This window comes from Cariama cristata, unplaced genomic scaffold (assembly GCF_000690535.1).
Source record: "Cariama cristata isolate BGI_N322 unplaced genomic scaffold, ASM69053v1 scaffold9761, whole genome shotgun sequence".
Taxonomy (NCBI): domain Eukaryota; kingdom Metazoa; phylum Chordata; class Aves; order Cariamiformes; family Cariamidae; genus Cariama; species Cariama cristata.
In genome coordinates, this window is record NW_009601027.1 from 17192 (window position 1) to 42973 (window position 25782).

Genomic DNA, 25782 nt, shown 5'->3' on the forward strand with positions numbered 1-25782 from the left:
GGGCGGTGGAGTCTCCTTCTCGGGAGATACTCAAACCCCGCCTGGACGCCATCCTGTGCAACTTGCTGTAGGTGACCCTGCTTTGGCAGGGGGTTGGACTGGGTGATCTCCAGACCAGTCTGTGAGTCTGTGATTCTGTGACTCCTGACATAGAGTTTGTAGTAAGGGGAGGTGGAGAGGGCAGCACAAGGGATGGGCCGTGGAAGACTCAGCTTGGGGGGCTTTGAGAGGTGGGTGAGAGCTCGATGTGTTACTGGACAGGGTCTTTGGCAGGACCAGTTGGGAGTCCTATTTTTGGAAAGGGTCAATGTGTTAAGAACTTTTTCAGGAAAGGACTATTTTCTCCATCTCCTGTTTTGACCATTTCGAAATGAAAGTTTGGGCGTTTGTTTGCTTAAAATTGAAAAGTTGTTTTGAAGAATAAAGTAGTCCTGGAAAAGATGTAAGTAAGCAAGGTGAAGATTGAAGCAGTACACTTTGAAATTACCAAAATGAAAGATTAAAAATAAACCAGGATTTATCTTTTGCTATTTCAAGGCTGTCCAACCTGAGAGTAACCAGCATATTCTAGGTTCCTTTCAGAGAAAAAAAACATAGTTCTTTCTGATTCCAAAACTGAGAGAGTTCCTACCTCTGTAAACCCACAGGCATGAATTGATTTTGCTAATTTCATTTTTTCCCCAAAACAAAAGGACCATTTGGAACATTGTAAAGCAATTTGTACCCAGCTCTAAGCGGGAAAAAGTAATTACTCTCCCTTACTGCAATTTTTCAAGGTGATATAGCCAGAGTGGATTCAATGGTGTGTGCTTATATTTGGGGTCTTTTCATAGCGTCTCATGAAGCTATGCAAGTACCCTCTGTTTTCATCTGCTCCTGTATACCGGCACGAAAGGAAAAAACAGCCTCCACCCTCCCCCTTTGCCTTTGCAATTCAAAGCCCTTGCTAAAAACAAACTTCAAAATGAGGCACAAAGTTTCCATATAGGCAGATGTTATCATCTTGAAATTCTACAGTTACTTTATAGCGTCTCAGATCCTTCTTCAGATGTTTGCATAGATCCCGGTGTAGTCGGGTAACAGATACTCTGAATAATCAGAAAGAGGAGTACCAGCTACCTGACAAAGAGAATTATCAGTCTCTTGATTTTGAGAGATTAAGGTATAGCATTTAGCAGAAGTGTGAAGATCATGGCATATTACTGCTTTACAGATCTCAAACAAAGGTATGTTTCTGAAGTAAGATGCACATGTGCCACTTGCAATCTAGTGAAACACTAACATTTGCAGGGAGAGATGGGAGAGATTGGTGGCTAATTGGTAGCAAGTGGAGATTCTTATTCTTGACCTCAGTGGTGAAATGAGTTGATTTTTGGAAACCAAGTGTGCAGAAAAAGTTGGAGATCATCTAAAAAGTTGACTCTTATCCGTTAAATATTGCATCTCTGAAACAATCAAACTGTTGCATCTTTGCTCTTCTTGTTAGAACATTTCTGTTGATGGCACTGTGGAGAAAGTTTGCCAACTACATCCTTCACATTTGGTTACTTTCCATTTGAGCTGATAATTACCAAGAGAACCAGGTAAAGATGCAGGTGATGCATTGAACAATCCAGTGGTGCCTTTGAAAACAAGCTCCATGAATTTAGTATTAAAATGTCATCAAGTTGATCTTAAGGATTTTGGACAATATTAAGAATGAGAGGACTGTTGGTATCGCTTGCCAGTACACTGGCAAGGTGCACTTGGAGCCAAGAGTCAACCAGTCTGTTTAAAATGCAACGTCACAGACAAGGATCTTTGGCACCAGTGCCAATGGACTATGCTGATTGTTCCTAATTTGAGCATTTTCCATTTGAAGGAATCAACCTGCCTTGTAGGTCAGTGTCCACCGTGCAGAAGGATTTCTGTCACCTGCTGAAACAGTGCTGGCAAGAGATGGTTCTCGGCGGTGACATTTGAGTTGCCAGTTGCAGTGGCTGTGGACACGGACCTGGTATCTGACACGTCCTGTGAGGTCATTTCCAGGCAGGTTGGAAAAATGATTGGAACAGACGTCTGCAAGTGATCTGTCAAGCTGTCTGTGCTAATAGAAAAGTACTAGAAACAGCCTGACTCGCTATCTGTCTTCATTGGCAGCCAGTGGAAAAAGGCGAAGGAAATACAAGTAGCCCATAGGTTATCCCTGTATGAAATTATTTGATAAAGAGCTCGAGCTCTTTCTTCCCATAGTGCTGAGAAAACTCAGGCGAGAGTCTCCCTGCAGGAAAACATCATCTTTCCGCAGGGTTTTGCAGAAATCCCCTGTGGCTGCTGCCTGCCTGCCTGCCTGCCAGAAGGGTGCCGGGCACGGCTGTGCCTGTGATGCAGGGGCAGGGGGGTGACCCCCAGCAATAACCTGGGGTTTGCCGTCAGCAGGGAGGGAATGCCCGACCTCCCCTTGCTTCCCAACGTCCTCTTTGGGCTGGGGATTTTGCCTGTCAGGATTTGCACTTCAAAATACTCAGGAAGATGAAGAGCCTTGGCAGTCTCAGGAGGGTGAATGCTAAGTTTAAGCTTTCAATACAGGTAATTTTATAAGTTTCAATGCAGTCTGCTACTTTCTTGGAAAAGGAGGAGACTATTAGTTTTAAGTTACTGGGGTTATATTTAGTTCAATGGATAGCGGCAGACAAGGCTTTGCACAATTGAATGAATGTAATTATTCTGCTGTTACCAGAAGAAAGTTGCAGTAAAAGTCATATGACAGACAGTTTCAGGAATATGGAAATGCAATGAAACCATAAACTTTTAAAGGAAATAACTTTTCCAGACGAGGTGATACACATTCAGTAAAACTGCATCAAACTGGATTACAATATTTTGGATTACAGGAAATATAGTGGAAACCAGCATTCACTGCTCTTTCTTTTCTGAGTCAAACCATGTCATGTTTTTAGGCATTGAAAAGCCAATAACAGAACAGATAAAATATTTTAACTTTTAACTTAACTAAAATACTGTTGAAGAGGAAGCATAAATAAACGATATTAGCATTAGTTACGTAACAAATATAGCCATGTAATAAGTTCAACTAACTACCATCTTATTAATTGACACACAGTTAATTAGTATCTTAAAGAAATCTCAAATATTTATTCATTCAGTGGTTTTTACTCACCTGATTGCTCTGATGACAGTTTTAAGAGCAGGGGTGAGATCTTCCACTGACACATCACACTGGCACCCTTTATCATCATAAACATCATCTGTTCCCAGACTGGTGTCAGCTGCAAAATACAAGAGCATACTAAACAGGCAGCATTTAAAAATCTCTTCCTTAGTGTTTTCTAACCTCCTGCACAGTGGTTCTGGAAAAATAAGGACTACAAATCAAATACAACAGAGCTTCATCAGTTTACGAACTGTATGATGCACTTGTGTGTCTATGCTTGTGTCATAAAAGGCCTGGGTAGTCCCCAGTGTAAATAATAAAAGTTAGAAGGAAGAAAGCCTTGTTATTTTTCAAATAAATTAATAGTTGAGCACCAGTATGTCTATTCCTGACGTCTCACTGTTTTTCATCACATTCTCTGTCTTAAGTGAAAGTGGCGAGCTAACAGGTGTAATGGCAGAATCAAAAGATGCTGAAGTTATATTAAATTGTTATTTTTTTACCACTATGGATCAACCTGACATTGAAGATAAAGAAGAAAATCCATCTCCATTTCATTTTATAAGGAGGCTGTGGAATGATCCAACATTTTATTACAGGTGAGAATAAAAGAAGTACCTTTTTACCAGAAATGAATAGAGAATGACATCCATCGTGGATCAATTGCCACCTTAAACCTCAGAACCATGTTGATATCACAGCCTTCTTTTGCAATAGAAGCTTAAGCCAAGTTACTGTATTTATTTGCCTGAAAAAAACGGATCCTCTACCCTTTCCTAACACCACCTCTGTGCACCTTAATACACAAAGAAAACAGGGACCGATGCACGAGCAAGGAGGTTTACAAACCTAAAATGTGCTGGAATGGGATGGAGCAAGGAGGGCAGTGTCAGTGGATGCCCATACGTCATATATGTCTTGAAGGCATGAGAAGCACAGGAAAATTCTTGAGGGTAGGTGTTTTTCCCTCCCAAACCATCTTTCTTCAACTGCATAAGTCTACTTACCCAGGTGAAGAATTTCACCCAAGGTCAGTGTATTTTGACATGTAAGTGTCTCTGTTTCATGGGGAAGACAGTGTAAAAAGAGAGAGGGACATGAAATAAAGAAATAAGGATGGGATTCAGGAACCCTCAGTAATGGAGGAGATTTCTTCCCAGTCCTATGTCCCTGCCTACGTTCATCCTGTTTTTTAAAACATAGGCTTAGTCATCCAGAAACACTGCAAGTAAACCATTCCAGGGCCTTCTATTATAAGCAGATTTGAAGCTTCGAATCAGATACAAATGATTGCAAGACATGTTTTGCAAGTTCCTTTTCCAGAAAGACTGTAAATTAAAGACGAAAAATATTCTTTGTCAGTCATAAGTGCCTGGAAATTCCATGGTACCTTTTAAATCTAATAGGAGTGCTATCTTGGCATAAACAGCATTGTATTAGGCTGCAGTTCTTCAGGAACTGGTATCACTGCATTGTTGTCTTCAGAGATTTAATATTTGGCCATAATAATTTATTTTGATGACTCTGGCTAGTTCATTACCCTCAAGAATATATTTTCTTTTTTGACTGTTGCTGAACTGGTACATTCATGAGGAACACCTCCTGTAGCTTTGAAGAACAGGAGATTTTATCTTTGGCAGATCAACTTAATCCAGAAAGAAAGATGGTTTATAGCCAAGTTAATAATATGTTTAAGTACACATGAAACAACCAAACGCAACCTTAAAAAAATTCAGTTTTACATTGTAAAAAATGAAATTTTCATACAGAACTTTGAAATTTCCCCGTCCATGCTATTACTGTAAGTTGTGCCTACAACGATGACAAGAGTGCTTTTTTCTTGCACTCCTTCATGAGCTTTACCACTGACTTGACTTATCTTACTGATAAAATATGTATGTCTCTCCACCTATCCTGCCTAACTAACATTTGGATCTCTGCCCAGAAATGTCATAAGCTAAAATAAACTACGTAATTAGTTTGATAGTTATATACACTACCTAAACCCCCCCTCTCTGAAGGTGCTAAGTATTCCATGAGACTAACTTCCCAGGTGTCATGTCTGATCAGCCTCTCTAGTTACTTTTCCCAGTGCTGAAATCACCCAGCTCATTTCTAAGTGCCATACTAAACCCAGAGCTTTTTACAGTACTGGTATTTCCAGTGACTCTCTTAAGTTTTGAATCTACTCAGTTATGCCAGTACAAATTAGGAATAATTCTGCTAAGATCACAAGAGCTGCAACCATGTAACCCCAGTGAAACAGGAGACTCCAACTTGAAAGTTTAAAATAAACATGTTTCTGAATGGTTCTTTCACTGATACGGTTCTTTGGTCCTTTGCCAAGTACAGTGACATTAATAAAAGGGCCTCCTTAACACAGGATATCTTTGCAGAACCGTTCTGAGAACCGTTCAGTGCAATTATAATATTCCATGTTGCTCACATGTGGATACAAAAATCAGCAAAATTTTTAGACAGACGCTGGAAAATTCTTATAAATTTAAGCCAGCTTTAAGAAGAGATACCGCTCCTAATATATCACCTTTTTTTCTTTCTAATATTCCCACTGGCATGAATTTCCTCCATTATGGGAGGCGCTCAGTACCACACGTCAGTAAAACTTGTGAAAAGTTATAAACCTTGTTTGATTCCTACGGGAAACATTCATGTTTCTTTAGAATACTGAGCAGACTTGGGAAAAAGTTTGGGAAATGCATAGTGACAATTTAGAAAAAAAATTCCAGCTTAAAACACCATTGAAATCAAAGTTCACATTCTGATGAATTTTTCCAATGGAAGTTCATGTTGTGTATGACATAGTTATGAGGTGAGATGTACGTGTATCACTTCTGTCCCTCTCGAGCTCATCCTCGAGGTCGGGGCTGTGTTGGGGTCAGTTTGGCTGCTTTGGCAGCTCCACTTGTTAAAATCCCTGCCAGTTCCCAGACAGGGCTAAGCTACGGCCTCCGGCAAAGCCTCGCTCCAAGCTATTGCCTGTTCCCAGAGAGAGCCCTCCCCATCCTCAATGGGGCAGGTAGACCCTCCGGTGCCAGTTCATACCAACCCTGCACACATCTGCTTCTTCATCCTTCCCCATTCCCTTTGTCCTCGGGGTGGCTGTGCATGGTCCAGATGGGCTCCACAAGGAACCTTAGGCAGCAGTCGCTCTGCCAGCCCTTCCTAGGGTTAGCTCTGGTCCTTCTTTCTCTCCACAAGCCTCTACCACCAGCTAAAGAGCCCTTGCAAGTTGGTTGCTTGGGGAGCTCATGAATCCGGTCTCAACGATGGCCAAAGTGTCTCTTAATACAGATTGAGACGTACCCCTGCAAGTCTCCCTAAGAGGGCATGTCAGGTAGTCTGATAATCCAGGAACAATTCCCCTTTTCTAATACCAGCATTTTTACAGTTCAGGATGTGTTTTGATCCTAAACATCTATCTGGAAAGTGTTTATTTCACAATTGATGAGGCATCCGCCATTGTCTTACAATCTTTGACATTATCTTCTGTGGGCTACGGTTTTGTCTTTCCCATTTTCTAATTTCTTCCTCTTTCTTCCTGAAGAGCAGTCTTTGATTTAATCACACAACAAATCAGCAATTACCGAGAAATAGAAGAGTGGCATGCACAAGTCATTAACATCATCTTGATATTTCCCTGTTTGTCACAGTATTTATACATTCTTCATGCAAACTCCAGTCATTTATGACGACCCCAAATGAATGGGTGAAAAATTACACTGTTCTGAAACACTGTATGTCACCAACAAAAAATGTACAAGTTTGTAGCTGCATTTCATATGGCTCTGTGCAAAAGTAACACACAAGGCTTGATTTATTATTTCTGTAAATATCACGTGTCCTTTCTTAGAAGTGTTTTCTGTTGTTTAATAACATGCTTTGGCGTCAGGAAAACTGTGACACTGCTCTGAGCACCCTCAGAGCTCCATGCTTTCAATGTCAGTAACATTCAAGTAATTATGTGCCTGTTTAACAGAATCAAAAAGATTTTGTACTCTTTAATTTGTTTTCTGGGAACTGCCATATGCTAGCAACAACAATCTAGAGTTAATAAGTGCATGTGCCAACACCATGAATAGTGCTATGGAAGTGCTTCTAATGTAGTGATTGGTACGGTGATGCCAACATAGACCCTTTGACTTGTTTTTTGGAAGCCTTCGGAAGCACTTGGATCGTACTCTGACTGCGTAGGAGGTAGTTAGGGCTCTTAATGTGGATGATCTAAACCATTCTGCTGAGGCTGAGTACCCACCTTTTAGACATGGCAAAACCAAAATAGATGCCTGAAGTTGATAGTCTGCGTATAACTCAGTTATTGATGTTACAGCACGGCGTTGTGTCAACTTGGTAAAAAAAGCACTGATTTGAAAAAAAGTCTGATTGATTTTCATGCATGGCTCAAAGTGAAGAATGGGTGGTGGCCTAATTTTTACAAGTGCTGAGTTACATCAAGCCATAGTTTATAACTATCATTCAAAATCCAGAGTCCAACTAGGAGCTGAAGTCCAGGCAATTCATAATGCAGCTCCACAGCCCGTTCCCCACCCGGTTCGGCAGCCTCCCCCCAGCGCGACACACTCATCTCCAAACTCATTTTCTGGGTGAGTGGTCCGAAAGAAAATGAGTGAATTCAGTGCATCTGACTTCTGGGCGAGTAAAGTTAGACATAAATCCAAAGCTTGTCCCTGTGGGCAGTGCAGATACATAGGTCTGCTGCAGCAGGGATGCCCAGGCAGCTGCTTTAGTGTTAGACTCCAGACTGCCTTACTCTTAAATGGCTGCTGAGCTCAGATCACCCCTCTTGTTCAAGAAGCAATGTTGGCAGCTTAATACTCTCATTATCCTGTTCTTTCAGCCCCTTTTGCAAGCAACGTAGAGCCTCTGTTGTGCTACTTTAGATAACACTTAGGGTGCCTACAAAGTAGGTGCATTGCACCCAGCTTTACACTGCTTTTGAAGTACCTCTCTTCACCCTGAGCATTTGCTGTGGGGAGTTAGGGAAGTAGCCTATATTCTCTAAAAAATGGAGGTATCCTGTACGTATTTTATAGTATTTCCACAAATGTAATGCACAGAATATTTCACAAAATCTCAGTTACTTTTTTCTCTCAAAAATTATTCTAAGTACAAACATTGTCACGGTTTATGTTCATACAATTCGTGCAATTTCCCTTTATCAAAATAAAATGTGTCTCAGCCTAGTGCCTTTGTTAAAATTTGTTTCATGAAACTTCTCACCTCTTCACAAGCTGCCAGTACGTTCCCGTTTGTTAAACCATGAATACAAATTCCCTTCACTACCCCTAGAAGTGATTTTCTTTCAAATTTTCCTTTGCTTTAAAACATCAACAAGCTGACTCTCTTTCAGTAAAGAGTTCACATCAATCATTTTACTGTGATTGCTTGCCGATCTCCGTAGGAAAATCAACTGAAAAAAGTAACACTAATTGGGATGGAACTTAATCACGTACTTAATGATAAGAACGCACAAAGGTCCCCCAAAGAGGGAAAGGCAGGAGCCCATGTTTACATGCTTTCCAGAGCAGAGGCCAGAAAAAGGAGGCCCAAGGGAATGAATTATGTATTTATTTCCTTGATCCCTGAAAAAAGAAAAAGAAAAGGCGTTCTTCTAATCATGTAAGAAGGAAGGAGGCAGGATAAGTAAACTTCCGTGACACGCTCTTCACATTAGATGCTTAATATTTGTCTAGAAAATGACGCAAAAATCCCTGGTAGTACACAACAGTACTCAAGCGGCAAAATTAAGAAAGAGAGAATAAGGATGACAACATTTGAAAACATTGTTTACAGGGAGCTTTTATGAAATGGTTGCCATTTCTGTGCCGGAAAGCAATTTCTCAGGAAAGGAAGGAAACTGGAGCCTCTTGGAAGGAGGGAGCCCTTTTGCTCGAGCTCGTAGGAGCTCCCTTCGTCTCCTGCCCGACCGGAGCCTCCACCCCGCAGGCAGTACCTACCAGGAGTGCAGTACTGCTGTACGCACAGCCCGCTCCTTTCTTCCTCGTCTTTCTCCTGAAAAACGCAAAACTTTCCAAATGGGGAAGAGAAGAGGACATCAGAACTGGAATTTGGTAGCTGCAGTGCAGTATGAAACAGAATATCCCTAACAACATTTTATATGTGAAAGCACTTCTAAGAAAGCTCAGATTTGGCCAAAATGGAAGAAAGGATTGGTGGAAAGTTTTTTGCTTATGCTGGGTATAATTATCTAGTCTTCTTTCTTTGTAAGTGCGATTTTTTAAGGTCAGAAACCTAATTTATATCACTTATCATATAATACATACAAGTTCCAAATATCTAAAATTCTAGCATTCCTCTCTAACAAGTCTCCATTATCTTTAGTTATTATTTAACTTCTCAAAAATTTTCCACACTGGCAATATTTCATGGAACAGCTCCCACTACTTAATTAAAAAGGAGTCCTTTTCATTTTGAGTGATGATATGGAGGACCAGAAGACTTTCTAAAAACAATTCATTACACACACAATAATTGTGCAGTTAGAGTGGCTGATCTTGTTATAAGTAGTGGCACATTAGCCAGCAAATTTAGATGGCCATATGAGAAGAGTAAGAAAGAAAAATGCTAGGTGACTCTAAACATATGATTTTAGTGTATTTTTAGATACACATCTATGTTATTTTATATACACCACATAGAGGAAGTTAAAACTGTAAAAGAAATTGCAGATACATATGATAAGATCTGGAACTGTGGACTAAGCTAAATGTCACCCTTAATTGACGGTCACCCTGCAAGACCTTGTAGCCCACGTCAGTTGATATGATGTCTGATGTTCCATAAGGTCTGCAGAGGTCCTGCACCCTGGGAGATTTCCAGGTCCTGTTGTTTGAAGGAGGTGGTAGCCATGGGCAAAGGGAGAGAGGAAGACGGTAGCTTTAGATTCAGGTAGCCACAGGAGAGCCGTGTATTTGAAAAAGCCATGAAGGATTTTCCCAACAACGTTTTCTGAAAATGAAAACGTTCCTCAAATGTTTCAGATTTGGTACAAGTGGGTTACATGGTTGTTGGGAAGTATTATGAGCATCCTCTCAAAGTGACTTCCTAACTCATTTGTTTACTCTTCACTGCAGATGAGGTTATCTGAAATCCATGTAAATCATACGTCTGTGTGGTGGGCTGCTGCCATCCCTCACGGAGCTGAGTTTGCTGATCATTCACCTGTGACCACCGAGGAAGCCCTGAGTCCAGCGAGCAATGGTGCACAGCAAGTTCCTCAGGATGTATCATAAAGAGAGAGACTAAATTATGGACTCGTATGGCCAGGACCTTGGTTGGAATAAACTAAAATAATGCCTCAAAACCAATAGCCTGTACTTATTTACACAAAATGAAACAATGACTCGAAGCTTAGGTCAGAATGCCAGATCTTCCTAATTAATTACAGTGACAATGATAATAAATGAGTGCTCTATCATTGAGTTAAACAATCACAAGAAAATAAATCTCCTGTCTAGCACAAACTGATACATTGCTAATAAAATGTCATTTAGTCCCATCATATGGGGTTTATACAAATTGAGCAGCTTTGTTTTGACATCATGCAGCTTCATTTTGAATCAGCAAATTTAAGCTAACTGAGACGTAAAAGCAACCAAACTGAGGACCTTTGCCATGCCAAGTGAACCTTATACCAGCTCAAGATGCTTGTGCTACTGAAAGGAAAACCTGTCATTTTTGTGATACATAAATTACACGGTAGTAACTGAGGACATGGGGGCTGAAATGCACAATTGCATTCTTTCCATGGCTCTTGTAACATACTCTACCCTGAGGATTTTGTGCAAGTACTCTGTAGGGAACGAAAGGCTAGAGGTCGTGTGAGCGTATAATGTTCAGGGATGGTGCAAGAAACCAAATATTTCCTTAGAGACTTCTTTTTAATTAATCAAATGAAATATGTTTGTAATATCTCCAGTGCTGAATGCTTTTGATGTTTTATTCAAAAAGCCACACAATGTCTCTAGGTTACAGTAAAGGCACAATAACTCATGCAGAGGCTTAGAAGCATGGGGTCGTAGAAAACAAGTATAATAGGGCATTTTTGTCCCTCGGTGAGAACTGCATCCACAACATAATATCAGTTCACTACTTCAGCTGTGGGGGTGCAAGACTGGAGCATGATTTAAGCAGAAAAGGTTCTGTTCCTCAGAAGTCAAGGCAAGCAGAAAACAAAAAAAAAGGGCAGGAACACCAGTGTCTGCAAAGGAGAGATTTTGTGAAGTGAGTCTCTGTGGCTGGACCTATGCTACATACAGCAAGGCAGGGGCATAGCACCTTAAGCGACGGCATGAGATCACCTGTACTATTTAATCACTTGCACCGACTCTGGCCCCTGCCAGTGGGTATTCTGATGAGCCCGGGGCTGTTCCCCACGGGCACTTTGGCTGCGGTTTCCCTGTTTTCGGTGCAGGGACACAAGCTGTACTGCTCCAACTCCGGCAGCACATTCACCCCTTGACGAGGCATCCCTTTGGGGGAGGCTCGTGCATGACACTATACCATCCTTGTATCCTTTTAGTGTGCGTTTTGTAAAGTTTCACTATTCACCAGTCTTGATTGGTGAAGATTTCCCTTGGATTTGCTTGGTCCTGGTAATTCCCTTTTAGACAGGGATTGGAAATGCAGCATCCTGGCACCTTCATTAATTTGTGCAGGGTCTCCTCTTCAACAAGAGTTCTGGTAGTTGTGAGCCACGTGTCACCAGAGACCAGACATGTATTTGAAATCAGATTGTGTAAATCTTGGTTTTCAGGGTCACTCCCCTGCGCTGTTGTTAAATGCTCTAGAGAGCATCTGCAGCCAGACCACCAAAGACCTTTCCGGCCGTCAAAGCTCTCTCAGGTTTGGATTCCATTTGCAGATGCACAAACATAGCTGAAATAACTGCTGCCATTGCCAGGCCCACTTTGGCAATAGTGGTAGGCGGCAGTTTCAGAGGATTGTTGCTACTCATAAATAAAGTCATTTGTGCAACAGTTTTGTTCATATTATTCTAAGGCTGCTACGCCAAAATCCTTTTTGGAGATATCTGTGGCCAGCTTAAGTGTTTTGCTTGCTGCCAAGAAACTCTCCTTCTGTGGTTTTAATATGCAGAGTGGAGTGTTAGTGAGCATTTGTTACTGGGTAGCCTGAGAAGGTGGCTACTACATTTTCATTCATGTTAGCCTCTTAGCTGCCTCCATAAGCTCCTGCGTGCATTAGAAACCTCCCTTTACAGGCCAGTTTCTAATTGCTAATGTTTAGTTTTTCCAGCAGTCTCTTTCTGATGGTTTTGGCCCAGATTCCAACCATGTCCTTTATCAGGACTCACTCAGCCCTTCAAAGTCACTGTGTTGACTATCTATCTGCCTTAGATCATCCTCGTACGCTAGCAATTTTTCTTCCTTTCTGAACCCTCCACTTATATATTTGCTTCTTTTATTTATTTTTACATAGAGTTCAGTGCACCTCACCTTCATAGCAAAGTAGTTCCTCCTCTGCCTGTGCTAATGGAAGATCATTTACAACCCCAAATCCCATGAAGGAAAAATCAAGCAAATATCTGAGTGTCTTCTCTTTTGGAAGGGGAAGTTCATAGTGAGAGTTTATTATTTTTTCATTAGATCACTGATATGAAGTTTTGACACTGGACTGGGTACCCAGTACTATGTTGTCACTGTCCAAAAGGTCTACTGCAAGTCTAATTTCTTCTCTCCCCCCCCAACATGCTGCAGGGATGTAAGGGTCACCAGAAGGACCAGCTGTCCAAGGGTACTGTTTTATGTCCAGACTTTCATCCAGAAAGGGGTGGCTTCTAGTTTGGCTTGAAGATCAGCCCACCAAGATAATTAATCCTTTGGCCAGAGAATACCTCAAGGAGGAAACTGGAGGACCTGACAACCAAAAGGTATTTATAAAATGCTGCAAATACTGTATTTTCATCCAGTGAAAAATGCAAGATGTTCTAAACTAAAAACATCATTTCAAGATCCTTTTCATTGAGCTGTCAAATGCAGAAAGCATATCAAAACATGAAATTGGTAACACACAAAAAAAAAAAAAAAAGAAAAAAGAAATCAAGGTTGGTAGTGCCTGACTTCTCCTGCAATGGACTGGGTAAGGCAGCAAGGAACTGCCTCTCGGCAGTGAGCACACTGGACATCTCTCTGGTGATACCAGTCTCAGAAGTAGCTGGACGAGGTCCCAGAGTGGAAACTTGGCATTTGCCTAAAAGCTGTAGACAATGGAACCTGTTCCTTCTGCCACGGATGAGAAATTGGCCATATCTGTTCATAAGGGTGGACTAGTAGCTGGAAACCGCTGACCAGGAAACAGACTGCGCTTGCCCTGAGGAGCAGGAAGATCTTTAAGGGTTTATGCACAGCAATCAATGCGCTGTTGTTGTCATTATCTTTTACCTACAGGTATACCCACGGTGCCATTTATGCTGCCTTTTCTGTGAAAGGGAGGGAACATGATCTTCTTGTGCAGATCATTGCTATTTAATGACAATACGTACAGGACGAAATAGAGGACACGCTGAGGAAATGCTTCTGTGACAAATGGGCTGATGAAAAATTAAACGGATGCTTGAGTGAGGTGCAGGCTGCAAGGCTGGAGCAGAAGTGAACTGCTGATACCCTGGGACTGCGCTCAACAAATTCCTCTCTTCTTAGGCCACTTCCAGGCACCGTGTGAGTTACGGGGCTTTAACCTATGAAATCACTTCTGGCGCGATTTGGAGGAGATACTCGCACTATATGAGTGATTACGTAGGAAGCCTAAATTTAGACAGGATAGCTTCAACCCCACTCTGGTACCTAGAGCATTTCTCACCATCCCTTGTGGAGCAAGTGGCCTTGTCCCAGCTCCATGTCAACGTGAGACCCAGGCCAGCATCACACAACCTCTGTGCCACCGGGGCCGTGGGACAGGAGCCAGGACCTGTGCCCAAAAGGGAGCGAGGAGCGGTGAGCAACCTGGATAGCAGCCTGGAGGCTGGCACACCCTGATCCCTCACTGTAACGCAGCCAAATTTGGAATTTGTGCATCTGAGAGGTCTCCACAGGGGAGGGCTAGCCTGGAACGATGACCTTAGCAAACACTGTTGGTTTGTCTTGTTTGCCCTCCAGGAAATGTTTATTTACCCAGGCTTTTCCTGAAGAGATGTGTTGCGTAGGACGTCCTCAGCTGAGGCATGGGGCATTTCAGTTCAATGGGTATTTTGCAACCTACATGTCTGTGATAACATGCACTCTTAAAAAGGAAGCAGACACCAAAATTTCACTTCTCTCTAATTAACTGTCCCACAATTGTTGGATGTAACATGCATGATTGCCACCATAGAAAGAGTTTAACGTTTATCTCTTTCCTTGGATCAAATGATTTACGTTGTACCTTTCCCCTACAGTCAGGGTCACTGCCTCCTGTTGTAGCTGATCAGTTTGTTTCCCTTATTTTCTATCCTGAGGGTCCCACAAGAGAGAATAAAACTTTCATAAGTTGGAAAAAATGTGAATGGAGAAACCTAAATCCAAATCCACTGGCTAGTTTAATGCCAGAGAGGACCTGAGCTAGCAAACGGAGAGCAGAGAGGGGCAGCACGGGAGGCAGCGTGTGGGAAAGGCTACGTTCTTGCCTGCTGCGGGGTCAGCAAGCCATTTTCACAAAGATCACTTCTTCATATGCTTCCTACATCTAAAATACCCTTTAGAAAGCAAATAACAATTCTTTCTGCTTTCCAAAAATGGGTCATTTTGGAAAAAAAACATTTTCATAAAGCCATTTTCACAAAGATCCAGTTCTTCACGTGCCAAGAGTCCTTCCTACATCTAAAATGCCCTTTAGAAAGCAAATAACGATTCTTTCTGCTTTCCGAAAATGGGTTACATTCACAGCGCAGGTGTGCAAGGGCGTGAGCAGGCTGGGAGCAGCGCGCAATGGCACACGAGGCACGAAAATATCCTACCGTCGACCACGGGTTTGGGCTGCGAGCTCTTCAGCCGCAGCGAGGGCCTGAAGCGGGTTCGGTCATTGAAGCTCCAGCTCTTCTGGACTTTGGTTGGGCTGCCCTCGGTGGCAATGTCGGCACTCGGTGACCGGCGGTCTCCAACCGAAGACTGCCTGTTCTTTATACTTTGACCTCGTGGGCTGGCCATCCGGACTCGCTCCTTAAAACTTAGCTTTTGACTGTGAAGGAGAGAAATGTATTTTATTACACAGTTCCTTCACTCTATTTATTTTTTTTAATAGTATGATAATTGAAAATAATTTCTAAAAATTCTCAATAGTATGAATACTATGAATCTGTTTCTTACACACTTCTATTTTCATTGAATATGTTTCATTTGGGAATACAACTGATTTGATGTAATTGTTTTTTATAGAAGCATTATCAATCTTACAGTACAGAATAACCTTGTAAAGGAAATTAAAATTAACAAATAGAAACAAATTTGACCCAATTATTATAGATTAATCTCTAAGATTTTTTTTTCTATTACTTGAATTTTAAACAGGTTTATTTCCATCTTACTCAGCCCAGCTCAGTGCATTTCTGGCCATCTCTTCAGATAAACAAGAACAAAATGTATTCTATTATTACTGCATGCCATGTAGTATTGTTTGGGTTTTTTTAAGCAGGCAAAAATACTGTTAGTATATTCATGCTTTTTCAAGATGTGGCACTTCCAACATTTCATATGCATTGTTAGTGATCACTCGTATCTGGAATTCCTTGTTACAGCACTTACTTGGACAAGATGAAACCAACATTAACAAAACACCAAAGAAACAGCGTGATGACCCATTAATGGAAATGTAATGACACACTATGAGCTCACTAAAGTCATTGCTGGAGATTATGCTGGGAGCTGACTACCCACAGGTGGTACTGGACAGGCCCTTCAGGCCAGGTACAAGACCCTAGCCAAGCTCATGACTGTGATTGCTGGGTCAATGGTGGCCCTGTGGTCTTATAGTTGGCCAATTCTAAGTTGAATTTTTTCCCTCCTGTGCTTATAGCCCTCCCCTCCAGTCAGCTAAATGTGGGATATGTAGATTTTCTACTTCCCAATGCTTAAATTACCTTTCTTCCTGTTCAAACATATCTGATGGAACATCCTGTGGTCACCACAACTATCTGCCTATGCTTTTTAATTATTTAACATTTTTGCCTTTATTTGTCTCTTCCTGTAGCAGAAGGCACAAAGGGGAATCAGAAAGGAAGTCTGATACCAAGGTTTGGAAACCTTGTTCAAGTTCATAGAATCATAGTATCATAGAATCGTTATGGTTGGAAGAGACCTCAAAGATCATCAAGTCCAACCGTATACCCAGTGCCACCATGGCTGCTAAACCCACTAAACCACGTCTTGAAGCGCCACATCTAAACGTTTTTTTTTTAACACCTCCAGGGATGGTGACTCCACCACCTCCCTGGGAAAATCGCCTGTACAGGGAATGGTCATTGTGATCAGTGGTCCTGCTCTTGCAAGGGGAGAGATGATGGGAGCAACGCAGTAGCTGCTCATGGTATGATGTCACTGGGTCTTCCAGTCCTACTGCCCTGGCATAGGCTTTGGGGGTGCTTTTAAAATACCTATAGCAAAGCCTGTCTGGTCCTGCAAATTATATTTGCACTTGAAGTTAAGACACTTTATAGTACTCTCAAAGTCTTTGCATTTAACTTCATCATGCCCATAGGATGTCTTCAACAGAAATGAATTCTGCAGCTAATTAACTAATGCTAACATGGACTGTGTGTTTCTTAGATGTTTAACTTACTGCACTCTGAAAATACAGTGTTAATATGTAATGATACGAAATGGAAAGTAGTTATAAACTTCTGTGTCTGTGAAATGTTGAGATAATCAGATATCTTTGTTCATGCATAGCATAGCATAGCATAGCACAGCATAGCATAGCATTTCATTCTGAATACAAACATCACTGAGAGCAGAAAAGATGCAGTTTGCAGCAGGCAAAGCACATGCTGGGAAGCTTGTAATGAGGTAATTTTCAAGAATGCTAAAAAGTGAGCACATCAATAGGAAGATTATTAGCTAAATGTATTTCTATATGGCATGTTGAATCACTTGAAAGAATACCTTTACTATAATTTCTGAATGTAATCCCCTTCTTCCCTTGCCCAAAATAAGCAATTGTTGAAATAAACACATCATGGTGCTGGAAATATTATCTATTTCCATTGCAAATTGTTACCCAGACCTGCAGTACTGTGTGCTGATGCATATGCAATACAAAAGACCCACAGAACCTACTATTTGAAAGAAGAGTGAGTTCCAAAATTTAAATTTCAATACAAATTACATTTCAAGAGTGAATTACATTTCAGGTCAGGAATCTTTTGCATTGTACAACTTAATGAAAATATAAGCTGTAAAATATTTATTAACCACATTATTATATTGTCATACTATACAGCATGAGCAACAGAACCAAAATGGACTTCTTATTATCGATGATATTGCTAGGCATGTGTGTCCGCTGTGCTTTTTTAAAACTTCTCTTACGGCTCAAATTGTATTTGCTGTTGAAGCATGAAATCAAATTATATTTTTTTGGACAAATCTTAGAATAAAAAAGTTTCTGGACAGCTCTCTTCCTGTTGAACTAATTAAAAGGAAAGGAAAATGGATAAAATAGCCGTAAAAACAATCAGTAGAGACTATATTTTTAATAATCCTATTAATTTCAAAATAAAAATGAAAATAATGGAAAAAACCAAACCACACGTGTTGTTCTGTCAATTAATTTGTACTAATGAAAGCAATGGCTGCCCTTAAATGATTTGTACACATGGTTATTTCATTTATAAAAGCTGAATGGTACACAATGGCTACTTAACCTGAATATCTTTAGTTCTCCAAATCAAAGCAATGAGGCAATGGTGAAAGGAACAGTAGACACTTCATCTGTACTAGAGACATTTTTCAAAAGTGCAACACCGAGAATGAAAATATTAATTGAAAATGCAGACCTCATACTTAAAAAAAAAAATAAAATCTGCTCTGTAGCAACGGCAATGTAATGGCATGCCAAGGATCCATGCGGAGGATGCTGCATCGTGAAGAGAAATGCAGCCCCTGAAGGAAGCGTGGTTTGGAAACTCTATTTTGCATCTTGAGAGTTTCTCCAAAGACACAACCTCCAAAGGTTGTAGCAGTTCTTCGCTTCTTGGATCCCTGGTCCTATTTTGAGACTGGTGGGAAATGTTCCTGAAATCACCGGGTCCCACTCAGCGCAGGCATAAATTGTACGACTTGCAGCAGTGAGGAATTCCTGCTTGGGAGAAGAAAGCTGCCATGGGGCTCTTCTACATGTGGTTAAAAACAGAGCATGAAGGAATAACTGAATCCGAGCATTTTGGGGGCATCCTGCTCAGGCTTTTTCCTACAGTTAAAGTCCCTTTTCCTTATAGGCTGTATAGTTCCTGGCTCTTGATTCTCGCAATATTTGCAATAGTGGTAGAGATCATGTTAGAGATACAGAGTGGAGATAATCTTACGTCCTTTCAAGCATCTTTGGGCATTCTGCACTTGAATCAGTAGCCACTGAGGCCTTTAGGACACTTTACTCTGATTTAATGCTCGTTGGATTAGCACTGTCCAGTGCCATGCTAAAAATCCTTCACCTCTTGCAGGACATACCCTATTATATTTTTCTCTCTCCCTTTTTCTCCTCTCTTTTTACTTGATATCCAAAGGAGATCCCTCAAATTACTGTAAACCTGTTAAAGGCCATTGGGAATTCACATATCTCTGTAAGTATTCCCAAACTTTAAGTTGATTGTTGGTCCAAAAGGCAAAAACCGTGGGAAAGAGTCAGGAAAATGAAATTACGCAACTTCCTGAATCAGACCTAAATGACGAGGATCTGCGAGGACAAGAGTTGCCTCCAGTCATCTCTGCATTCCTTTAGATGTGTGTCAGTCCATCATTTCTTGCACCTTAGGTGATTGATAGTTTATCCCAGTTGGTTTATATACATATTTGCTTCCTATTACAATCTTCCCTGGCAATGGTAATCTCTTTGGACCTATTGCTCCTCTATTCTTGCAGGTTGCAAGTTGTAGAATGTATTCATATCAATAGCACTGGAGCTTTGAAGCATCTTATAGCGCAGATCAATTACAACTGGCACCTGTGGATAAAAAGCAAGTGACTTTTCTCTATGTGTTTGCCTTCTGGAAAGTCATTTGCGGGCTCTTACCACTCCTTCCTCCTGCCAGTACATGCACCAGCCCTTCGCTTCCCTGGGATAGCAAAGGACTGCCTAGTTCTCAGTTGTTCTTTTCAAAATTCTGTCTTTTCCACCTTTGATTTACGCAGGATGAGGGGTTTAGGGACAGTAGAGGTCACTGTAGCTTCACTGCAGGGGAACGAAGACTTCTCTGCTGGACCAAATGACTAGACTTGATAGGAATTTGTGTGAATTGATAAACGCCTACAAACCTCTGCTTTTCTCTCCCGTACTCACAGCTCTGTCTGTCTTCCACGGACCATGTAACTATAGTTTTCGGTTAACTGAGCATCTCTTTGCCTCCTAGTCCCACTCCCCTATTTCCCTGCCTACCTTCCTGCATTTCGGGCTAAGTTTATCGTCTGCCCGGTTTCAGCCTCAGACCTGCGGCACTGCTGCTGCCTGCTTGGCACAATTTACAATTTGCTTTTCAGCTTTTCATACTGAGCCAGCTGGTGGGAGCGGGAATAGGAAAAAATGGAAATGAATCAGAAGTAACTGGAGGGCTTGAGGCTGAGGAAGAACGCTTTGGATCTTGAGTTGAGACAGAAGCTAAAACTGCCAAAAATTATCACCTGTGGCAAACAACAGCAAGCAAACATACGTGCCAATTTTCAGCAGTTAATTTCCAATAAATACAGATGTTGATTCTTCCCAAGCCCACAGATGACTTTACTGAAATTAAGCTAAGTTGAACAAATGCAAATGGAACGGATAGTACAGTGAGACCTGAAGTTCAAACGTTCAAGACTTCTCCACCAGTCTCATGCTAGGACCATGAAACCAAGAAATGTAGTGTTATATCTCATACCTTCAATGAGTAATAGCAAGAATTTCAGGGACATAATGTCTTAAAGTTCAATCATCAAACAGAAAAAAATAAATGAAGTTCAAGGGGTTTGTGTATTTTTTCCTTTTTCAAAACAGTTTCCAGATGAAGAGAAACTATTTTTTATCTCCATTTTCTATCATCAGTTTGTAATTCTATTGTCTTTTAAATTATTTTTAAAAAGTAAGAAAAAAATTGTAATAAGCTTGAGTTATAAATCAAGGGGTTCCTCCCATAAGATCCATCCATCTAGAAATTACCATTTTTGGTAAGAGACACAATTTCCACAAGATTCAGCTGAAGCAGATGGTTGGTTTCACATGCATTCCTCTACCTTCCAGTACAGGACGCAGGCACAGCTTCCACGGGCTGTGTCCAAGGGGATTCTTCTCAACAACAATTGCACATCTTTGACTGTTGGTATTGCCTAGTTGTGCTATAGCTTAATATGCCCCACTAAATATTAGATTCATTATTAGACTCAACTGCCATGGTTATAAAAATCCTCTTGGACTCGGGGAAATGCCTTTACCGAAATATTCAACCCCAGTTTTAGATCTCCACAGGGTAACGCATTCCAAAAAGTTCAGGTCTCAGGCAGAGAAGGGGACCCCGGCTTCGGCAAACCGCAGCGTGCTGCACACTGCAACTGTCCCACCAGGTGAGTTTCAAAGACCTGGTATTATTGCCATTGTATTAATGTCATTGCAGGCAACGAGCAACAAGAGAATTACAAGCATTGAAAAATAAATAAATTAAGAAACTTCCTTTGGAGAAGTAAGGAACTTTAAAGCACTAAGGAGGGCAAGTAAATGAATCATGCACCTGATGTTAGTTGGCATTCTCAAGCATCATGTGAATAGGCAGGATGCTGAATACCTATGTTTCCGAGGGGTGTACATCCTGAAGAGCTTCTGTTTATTACTACAAAGCTTACTAGGAGTGAGGGGAGATAGAGGACCGTGTTACTAAGCATTCCACTGCTAGGTAAGGGGTTAGGCTTTCCACCTCAAATTAGATTCTGCATCACTGGCAATTTCTTTTTCATATGGTGCATGCAGAGAATTTACATTAAATCTACTTTCAGAAACAGGTATGGTATAGGAGGTGGAGAGAATGCCAGAGTATAATTTACGTGTTTTTCTCAGAGCAGGGATGAGTTTTTCCCTCAAGCTCCTATACTGGCAAAACTCCTCCTTATTGCACCAGAGAGGTCTGAATAGGGAATTTGTATTCAGGCTCACTAGTTCCAACACTAGAGGGGTAACGTTCATCCTTTGCAGACACCCAATGCATGTCCTATGCGCAGCTTAAGACTGCTTATGCTCTCAGGATGTTGTAAGATTCATCAGTCTTGATCTAGTTTCCTGCACAGGAAGAATTTCAGCCACATTGTATAATTGAACAGAATAAATATTATTTGCGTTCAATGTGTGCATTTGTATATGGAGAATTTAACATACAGGCTTTTTAAATGACTTGCAGAACTGTAGAACTGATTCATAGAAATATTTCATTTACAGCGTGGGTGTACCAGAGAGGTTGTCTACCATTACTTTTGATAAATGATTAATTAGAATACTTGTGTATAATATTTTGAGAAATACAACGCACATATTTTTCTTAAAATCAATATGAAGCTACAGCACCATAAGCACAGCTCTCTCAACTCAACTTCACAGCAACATTTAGTTACCTAATGCAAGACTGTAGGTCTATACATGAGAAAAGACAAGAATTCATTTCTGTAAATATAAAAATCATTTTGGTAGGAAAGACAATAATTAACTTTTACCTAAAGTAATACAAGTTTTTCTCCACTGTTATTAGAATGGAGTACGGAGCAAAGAGCATACTCAGAAAGCAATCCAATGCACTACTTGTGCAAACACATCTTCATTTAAAGAGTGAAGCAAGACGCAGCTTACTTAGTTCACATAGCATCCCATGCAAGTCACTCAGCATTGCAGTAAGAAAGAAGTTAAATAGTCGAGGACAGTTATCTAAAGTAGGTTGCAGCAGTTTGCATTTACATTTTTACCACAGAAGACCACACACACCACATGTATTTTAAGTGATATAAACATACAGCAATATATCAGCGTAAGAACGATAGACAGCCACCGACAAAACACACCTTTTTTAAAAGGCACTGAGTGGTCTGTAGGGTTTTTACTGTAGACCAGGATCTCAGGAGGTAGCTAGTTCATTTTTATACCTATGCTAATTTGCAGCAGTGCACATATTAGTTAAGAGTTTCTGAAGGGACAAACATCTTCCATTCAGTGAAAATAAAGTGAAAAAATCTGGGTGAATCATTGCCTACTTTTAGAGACACAACAGTTATCACTAACGTGGAACATGTGATACAGTTTTGACAGCTGGGGTTTTTTTTGCGTCTAGCTTCTATGTACTGTAAGTAAATTTGTCTCTTCAAGTGTTCGCAGGTACATCTGGGAGTAACCTCTCCCCTGCGCACAAATCACTGTTTTGGAGGTACGTACTCATTTACTGCCAACTTCAGTCTCACCCTTAAAAAGCTGAAGTCAATTTAAAGTTTGCTGTTGAAAGAGTAGGAAATACGGCTGGTGAATGCAAAAAGTTTGGATCAGGCTGTAATAATTTAATGAGATCAATACGTTGCCTATGGAGGTAATGTATATGAAAAGTCACAGAACTGACAGAGCAGGTGAAGTGCTTGTGAGGGGCATCTCAGAGCAAATCCAGTCCCCTCGAGTTGCTGTGACACTGACAGCAGTTATGAACACATCGTGGAAAAGGATGGAGTCAGGTGCCAGAGGAGCAACCTGGAAAGTGGAACAGGACATGGGTAATTGATGTGAAGACTTCCCACCCCTGACTGAATAACCCAGAAGAGTTTGTGAACCACAACTCGGGGGCGGATGTATTTCAGGGGTTGATGTGTCACTGACACTTTTTTCCCTGGCTTTACATTGTTTTCTGCTCAGAGGTAAACTCCACTGTTCTCTGATCCTGCTGATGCCGCGGTGCTGGCTGCCAACGCCTGCTGACTCCCATCCCTAAGGAGTTCTGGAGGTGGTGTGATTGCTCCTGTAGCCACCGAGTCCTTTCCTGTCCCTAAGGATCCGGACTGTAAGTACGGCAAACAGCAGCATTCCCTCTTATTGCCTTAGGACGTGCTTCTCCAGGGCTTTATTTACCCAGCCAGGATAGCCCCGCCGAGGCCTGCCTCTGCATGCTGTAGGCAGCCGGTCCTCAGCCAGCATCCAGGCTGGGTGGAAACCTCACCTGCCCTTTTTTAAGGCTTATTTAAGGCGAGATGCCAGGCTGCCTTCTCCGCCCGAGGCTGGAAACCACAAGCATCGATTTTAGGGCAGAAGCTGGGGGCTGTGTCCTTGCCCAGGAGCTGGGGCTGGGGATGCTGCCCCACTCGCTGCTCTGCCACTCTTTGAACTGAGCTCCCCCTCAAAGTTAAAACATGTGGCTAGAAACATGAAAAATTGCCTAGCTTTTCCATACAAAAACTGGGACAAAGAAGCAAATTTCAGCAGCATTAGTCTATCGATAAGAGTTTAAAAAAATGCAATTTGTGTTTATTATCTGTTAAGAGTTACAGTTCATTGAACCTGCTGTACAGAACCTGAGACATCTAAAAGCCACTAAGCAGCAGCAATTTCACAGATAAAAGAAATAAAAGAAACTACAAACCTGCTAGAAGCTTCCCCTTGTTCTTTTCTTCAGGTCAGGGAGTGGGAGGGAAAAACATACTTGTTATGCAGATAGTAATCACATTACTTAGTTACAGATGATGTTAGATATATGATAAACATAAATGGATATGTTAATTAGTGTACAACACACACGTTACATTGCAACCACAAAAACATCCAAGCAAGACTCATAACGACAATGCTTCTGAAAAAGAAACTTTTCAGTTGTTTTAACACATGCATAACATGCTTAGTACATACCACTGAGTTGGCAAAGCACTTAGGCAAAATGCATTGCTGACACATATATAACAGAAAGCTGTAGGCTCTTATTAGATAAAGTTATCTCTGGTAAATAAAAAGGTTTAGTTTTAGGATAGCACAGCAATACGCTTATTTAAAACAACAAGTAGGTGCACTTTTGAGGGACAGTCATATTTTAGAATATTTCAGGTGGGATACAGCTTCCTTATTTATGTAATTTTATATCCATCCATTTATACCAACGTTGCCTTCAACCTGTTTGTATATGTCAAAGATCGATATTCCATGTAACTTTTAATCTAAAAACTCCTTTTAGTTTGGAGCATTTTGGAATTACAGTTATGATAATGGATTACTTATGGCTCTGTTCTTGTCAACTCTTTGAAATTCAAAGATCAGCTTTGGGTACCCAGCCAAAGCTCTTTTTGGCTGAGCTTTTTGGCACACAATTACCTTTTTACTGTCATGTGGATGTTCATCACCCAGCTTTGAGAGAAACCACTAATTCTCTTGCACTGTCTGCAATAACAACAGTTAGGACGCTTATCAGAGCTTTCCCATAAGGCTCTTAACGCTCTCTTTTTGATCTTTATCAAGAATCTTTTGCTTCCTGATTTGTGCCCTATATTGAATCAATTAACTTACTACCTTCTGGTAAATCTTGTACTAATTATTGAAGAGTCTTGGGCTGCCAGAGCTCTGTGAATTCTCACCCAAACTAGGACATCAAATATTTCCTGTCTGCCAAACGGTGACATCAGGTTTTTTCAGTCCTCTCCCACTGACTGTGCGGATATAAATTGCTCTAAGGAAATACCAAATATATCAGAAGTCATGACAAAAAGGAGCAAATTCCCCAGTGCAGTCACCTGCAGAATACCACAAGGCTCTCTTCCCCTGCAAGGCAGATCTGTAGCTATAGCCTTACACAGAGGCACAGGCATAAAAATAGCATTAAATCCAGGAACGAGCTCTGCGTTAAACTTCATATTTTTCTCCTCAGATGTAATCTGGAAGTGGGTGAAACATTAACCTTGATATATATGAGTGGGATTTGGGGCAAATGTTTCTAATGCCTGTGCTCAGTGATATTTCTTAGATAAATGGCAATGATCTGTGTTTGTCCCACTGTCCTAGGCTCCTGGATAATATTGATCGGATTTGTTAGTTGAAATTTTTAATGAGAGGACTTAAGAAGACAAAACAAGACGAAAGAGACAAATAGTAATTCTCTATAAGCTTGAACAGACATCGAGAACAGCACCAGCTGCCATATTTGTACCTACTTTGTAGGGCTGCAGGTATGCAAGGCCTTCAAATGAGGCTTCCAGGTAGCAATGGAAACCGATTTCTCATCAGCCGCATAACTACGCCATACACACTACGTGCAGGATATATGGTAAAAAAAGAAAAAACAAGGCAAGAGGGAGCAGGGGATGAAACAAAAAATTGAAAAGCAGATTAGTAACCAATACAAGTCATGGCTTTCTTTTATCATTCATAGCACTGATACATGCCTGAGGGGAGGAAGAATACTT

The 25782-nt window shown here is 41.1% G+C and overlaps 1 protein-coding gene across 1 annotated transcript in view; it reads right to left on the minus strand.

Moving 5' to 3' along the window:
- The window catches only part of KCNQ5 (potassium voltage-gated channel, KQT-like subfamily, member 5), an 84213-nt gene that overhangs the window by 7429 nt on the left and 51002 nt on the right, over positions 1 to 25782 (minus strand). Inside the window, exons 7-10 of the mRNA XM_009710281.1 lie at positions 25531 to 25625; positions 23979 to 24005; positions 15165 to 15385; positions 3161 to 3269 (exon numbers count right to left, since the gene is read on the minus strand). Coding sequence (XP_009708583.1) covers positions 3161 to 3269; positions 15165 to 15385; positions 23979 to 24005; positions 25531 to 25625 — 452 coding nt within the window. The remainder of the gene's footprint in view (positions 1 to 3160; positions 3270 to 15164; positions 15386 to 23978; positions 24006 to 25530; positions 25626 to 25782) is intronic.